The sequence below is a fragment of the Lathyrus oleraceus genome, chromosome 4, assembly GCF_024323335.1.
Source record: "Lathyrus oleraceus cultivar Zhongwan6 chromosome 4, CAAS_Psat_ZW6_1.0, whole genome shotgun sequence".
Classification (NCBI taxonomy): Eukaryota; Viridiplantae; Streptophyta; class Magnoliopsida; order Fabales; family Fabaceae; genus Lathyrus; species Lathyrus oleraceus.
In genome coordinates, this window is record NC_066582.1 from 97,758,900 (window position 1) to 97,764,927 (window position 6,028).

Below are 6,028 nucleotides of genomic sequence, written 5' to 3' on the forward strand. Positions count from 1 at the left end.
CATTTTCTATTTGTTGCTCGTCAAGCATAAAACTTGAATAATTTATCAACTATTCAAGAACTATGTTCATGTTTGGTTGCATCCGGACAGGCTGAAACTTACTTCTTGAATGATAGACAACTTCGTCTTATCATGACTCTTTCCGTTTCTACGGTCACAACTGAGAGGTCTTTTTCAGCAATGAAAATTATTAAGACTAAGTTGAGAAACAAGATGGATGATGGGTGTCTTGGAGATAACATGACAGTATATATTAAAAGGGAGATTAGTGCAACCATTAGTTCGGAGTCAATTATTGACGATTTCAAGTCACTCGGAACGCGTAAAACATTACTTTAAGGTAGTTTTAAGTCATGTAATTTAAATTTTTAGTAATTAACTTTGTATTTATTTTAACTTTAATGTTTTATTTAAAATACTATTTACATTTTATTTATAATCTTTTTAACGGCCATCCCAAATTTTTTTATCTGGCTCTGCCACTGATCACATCGACATAAAGTATTTAGCTATTAGAGAAAGAGTTAAAGATAAAATAGTAGTTATTAATCACATTAGTATTGATCTAATGATCGATGATCCTTTGACTAAGTGCATGCCACCAATAAAATTTAAGGACCATGTAGAGAACATGGAACTTGGGTCCTCCTTATGATTGTATACATATAGTTTATTAATAAAACTCTTATATTGTGATGTTTTCTCATTTTCATGCGCACATCAGTTTGAGAAAATATGTTACATCTGAACCAAGAGTAAACATTGGTTTATTCATCAAGTTAGTTACCACATTACAGATATATACTTGAAAATAGACGTGTTCTAATACATAGATGAGACTACTCGCTTTAAGAGGGACTATCTCTATGATTCACATATTTATTTATTGAGTAAGTTTTCCATGACTCATTTATGCCAATAATCAGTTCTATGGACCAAGTGAGAGAATGTAACGGTTTCTTATTTTTGTTATAGTAAGTATTAATAATAAAAAACCAATTTAATGTGGTCCATAGTTTTGGGATTTTGGTTCTGAAAAGGGTATGATTATTTTTGGTTTTAATGTAAATTGATATGACCATTTAATTTGGTGGTAATGAGTTTTAATGGCTTTAAATTCTTGATGGTAGAATCAAGTCTATAAATAGTCTTTGGTCCCCCAAACTTTCTCTCATCACAAAAGAAATACACCATCTATATTGGGAGAGCAAGAGCTTGGAAGAATCAAAAGCAGTGCACTCACAACACTGCAACAATGGCTGGAGGTAAAACCTCTAATTCTATTTCCTCATTTTGTTTTATTGATCTTGTTGTTCTTTTGTTATCAGGAATATAGGATCAATATATATATTAAATTTAACACGCATCTCAACCAAAAACCTTAAAATGTTAGGTAAATGAGTCTTCTCTCTTATATAAATCCAACATTCCACTCATTCATATGCAATATGAGACTTTAATCACTCACATTTGCCCTCAATATAACATTGAAACCATCTAAAATGTACCACTACACAAAATTTACTCGTGGTTCCTATGCCTTCTCTTTCTTTGATTCACACTAGTATACCATATCCCTTCCAAGACCCACCTATGGCTATAACTTTCCCTTTCGTCTCGATCGCTACAATATTAGCTTCCATTTCCACCCTCATAGTCACACCTACACGACAACAATGTTAACTCCTATATAGATTTTTTTTGGCATGACGTTTATCTCTCTCGTATATTGTGGCATTTTAATATTATAGCAAACTTTTTAGCTGAGTCATTTGAAGTTAATCAGCATTTATTTTTTGTATTTAGGCTTCAAATTATAGGAGTCTTCATTAGTTCCTTTGTTATTGTCGACACAAAGATCTTTCAAATGATTTTTTCAAAAGTTCTTGCACAGAAATGTATCATTATATGAAACACAATAATAGTTAAAAATAAAGTATAACTTCAATTTGAGAGAAAATATTAGTCAAAGGAGCATTAGTACATACTTTAGGTTTGTTAGTTTCTTGAAAACTTGAAGAAAAAAATTGCTACTTCAATTGGTGAATTTTTATCGCCACTTGCTCATTTAATTTTTATATTTATAAATGATATTGATTGGGTTTAGAATCAGTGTTTGATGTTAGAATCAGTTATTTGGTTCATGTTATTGAATGCCACACCTAAGATTCTCAATCTCATGGAAGAAAAATCAGTTATTATTATTGTTATAGTAAATTATATTGATGGGAATTTGATAGCTTCTCTTATGGATAACAAGCTTATACAAGTCAGGTAACTATCCATTTTATTGAAAATCATGATACTTAAAGATATTATTATTGCAATGAATGCGTCTGGTTTCATCATATTTTGAATGTTGGAAGGTTAGGCCTTGAAACATATTTTGAAAGTGATGTTGTCAAGCATCTCTGCCTACTCATCATGAATCAATATCGACACTTTTTATGTTTTTTTTTTCTACATATGGTTGTAACGGTTCTTTTTAGTAGTGATCTTTCTATAACAACATTTAAGGTTTTACTTGACTTTGAAAATATTGTCACTCATATCAATAATGTTTTTGTTTCTCATGTTTATTTATTTATTTTAAAGAATTTTTAATGCATCCTATATGTAATTTACGCATCAGCGAAAATATTAAAATGATTTTCAGATTCCGAAGATATATCTCCGGACACACCAAATACACACACAACGTAGGTCGTTATGAGTGACGCCCTATTAGTTGAATTTTTTTTTGTACCAGAGATGCATTTCCCTAATATGTATGTAGATGCATTTCTATGACGTATGCACAACAATATCAGAGGCAAAAACTAAAAACTTGTAATTTGACAAAATAAAATAAACATTTATAACATAAAATAAGTATTACATAAATGATTTCAACATAAAATGCAACATTACACTTCAATATCCAACTCGAGTGAAACTTTTGTTTTGAAACGGAAAAATATATTCTGTACAACCCTTACATCTGCATCCGTCTTGAACTCAAGGTTGATGAACTTAATCTTCCATCCGTTGTCAATCGACAGTGAACGATACTCGGACTTCATAATTTTTTGGTTGGAGAAGGAGACATTTGTGACATACCAGATGATGTTTATTTGTAACAATTGATACATTTTCAGCGTGTCTGAAATTAAAAACAAGAGCACCTTAATTTATAGAAGCTGTAGACAAATGTGGACCTCACAAAATCTAGTATGCTGATTCTTGAGATATATCTTCGATTCTGCATCCTATTATCTTGTTCCGGAGATACATCTCTGGAACCTCTTATGAACAAGTAGAAAACAAAACTTTTGAAAACATAACCCAATTGAAGACTTTATTTGACAAATGAACAAATATTGTGGGAAAAATAAAAAATATATTAAAATATCAAGAAATTATATATATTACACTTCATTAATATTAAAACACAATTACATACACTTATTTTTCTGGCTAAACAAGAAATTAAAATGAATTGAAACATTTGTCATCGGCTAAATCTATGGGTGGTACCCCCTTTGACTTTTGTGCATTTGATTCTCTTTCAATGTTGCTTAATTTCTCGAACTCTTGCATCCTTTCCACAAAATGGTTCGACTAATTATCGACTTTTGTTGTTGAATAAGTTGTCCGCTCCGGTGATGTAAGTGGTATAGGACATTCCGGTTTCAAGTAAACTTGAACAAAATGTTATGATTTTGAAAGCCACCTAATACATATGATATGATAATTTGGATTTTGAGGTGGGGCGGAGCATAGTGGTTTTTTTTTTCTTTTAAACAATCGTATCGTGTAAGATCAATACACACTTTATCATATGCACATGCGATAAGACAACCAATTTCAAGAAAGCACATCAATTTTGCCTCTGGTGTCGGTCCAATAAGGCAAGGAACAAGAGACTCATAAACTTCATCAAAGTTTTCTTTCTTTCCGTATAGTTGTGCGTATGATTCTTTATGATTCCTCAACTCTTGGATAAGTTGATGGTAGACAAATGCATGATTATCTTCTCCTTTACTGAGTAAAGTCGAAATAACTCGATAACTGCAATTACCGCCCATTAACATTGACGATCCACTCGATGTATTTGTGCATAAGAAGCGACATCTCGTCAATGAATGAAATCTTTGGAGGCCGTGAAGGAGGTGGTTTTCTAATGCGAGCTCCTTTGAAAACACTTTTTTTGAGATTTTGGAGTTGGCGAGTCAAAAAAAACATTATTAACATGTTCAAAATACGAAGTAGGTTGCACCGTTCAAGTGTCACTCGGTCTAGGCTTGAGCTTTTTTAGAGCACCTTTTGTTTTTACCAGTTGAGGGGGTGGTTTCAAGTCGGTGGTTTCTGGATAAACAATCTTCCTCAATTGTTCTTTGAAGTGGAGTTTCATGTTGTCACCGACGTAAAAAAATCTCTCTTGTATCATTTACCATTCATTCAAGATAGAGATATTCAACTTACCGTCTTTCATGACACCATCATCATCAAACCTAAGCCTCTTCTAGTGAGTGCAAACCTCATCCGTTCTTATCGGGCTACGAAGTTTCAACTTTTTTACAATAACACAAACACATGAGATATCATATTTTTTCATAATTGTGCATCCATATTTTGCGCTATCGGAGCCTACATTATCAGATCGTTTAGCTTCATAAAAAATATAATTCAAACTCACTCGAGATATATTGTCGACCAACTGAGAATAAAAATTGTTGTCTTTAAATCCGTGTTCCAAAATTGTGATGCTCTAACCAAAAGATGTTTTTATCTCATCATGTTTGTTCTGAATAATTTGGTTCACAGACTCCCAATCTCTACACAAATTTTCCTTACTATTTCCTAACCAATTCTTCAATGTAGCATGGACAGACTCAACTCGGTTAGTTGTTGTATTTCTAAGGTGTTTAACTTGATCAATCCAAGCACATACAATTTTCTCCTTCACCTGATCAAGAATTGTGCTTTCAACACTTTCCTGAAACTCATAACAAAATTGACATATAATTCTTTAGTGGAAGAATTTACTATATGATTCCATGCATCCATTATTTTTTTCCACAACCGCACCCACCTTCACTATTTTTCCATTTTCGATATTTATCTGTTTCGTCCCTACTGCGGGTTTAACCCGACTTCTCACATTATTTTTTATGTGATACCTACAAATTAATGCATAAGAAGTAGGAAATACCTTTTCAACTGAATTCATCAAGGCAGTATTGCGGTTGATAATAATCTCTTTAGGCATTTCGTCTTGGTCCTTCAACATTGCCTGACACACCTTTAAGGCCCAAGTAACACTTTCATCTTTTCTCTCTCTAGAATAACAGACATGACAAAATATGTCTTCTCAATATAGGTAACACCAACCATCTCCAATAATGGAAATTTATAATTGTTGGTCTTGTACGTTGAATCAAGTATGAGCACATTAGGAAACATGTTGAACAACTTGATGGAATCAGGATGAGTCCAAAATATATCTCTAACGGTAACTTCATCCTCGCATGTTCGATACCTAGACACATAACTGTTATTATCCAACATTTTCAAGAGTTGTTGCATTTTAATTCTACCCCCCCTCAACGCCTTGTTAGTTTGATACTGACTATTGTACACTTGCTTGATATTTGAGATATTTTCGGGTCTTTTACGTTTCAAAGTTACAAGTATATTTTTTGGTTGAACCAAATTCAATGTTATGTCATCAACACATTCCTTTTCTTCCGGCATGAGGCGACACACAATTGGATGGCCGACTAACTTTTCACATAAGTCATGGTTATGTAAACCGCATATGACATTAAATCTCCATTTATTGTTTGCCAACATATAACCATACATCTTAAAGGGACACTCACATTTTCTTAAACCAGTGTCGTCTCGTTTAAAATTCTAGAGAGAAGGTATATATTTCCCGCTTCTTTCGCACGTCATTCTCACAAAAGCACATATTCTATCTGAACCATTATTCGAACTTTCGATAACCACATAAAATCCCGGTTTGGAGGCCTCTATACGAATC

The 6,028-nt window shown here is 32.8% G+C and overlaps 1 protein-coding gene across 1 annotated transcript; it reads right to left on the bottom strand.

The window, feature by feature from the left end:
* Positions 1-4,750: 4,750 nt before the first annotated feature.
* LOC127136177 (uncharacterized) lies at positions 4,751-5,736 on the bottom strand. Its single transcript, XM_051062770.1, has 3 exons — positions 5,414-5,736; positions 5,195-5,321; positions 4,751-4,978 (listed from the first exon to the last, which is right to left on the bottom strand). Exons 1-3 carry the CDS (start codon positions 5,734-5,736, stop codon positions 4,751-4,753), a joined length of 678 nt encoding a protein of 225 aa, XP_050918727.1.
* Positions 5,737-6,028: the final 292 nt, after the last annotated feature.

Bases quoted from the DNA above. Each gene is read 5' to 3' on its own strand.
- LOC127136177 (XM_051062770.1), bottom strand. From the start codon at position 5,736: ATGCCGGAAGAAAAGGAATGTGTTGATGACATAACATTGAATTTGGTT. The intron at 5,322-5,413 runs GTACAAGACCAA...CTGTTATTCTAG, and splicing joins GTGCTCATACTTGATTCAAC to AGAGAGAAAAGATGAAAGTG. The intron at 4,979-5,194 runs GTATTTCCTACT...TATGAGTTTCAG, and splicing joins TGATGAATTCAGTTGAAAAG to GAAAGTGTTGAAAGCACAAT.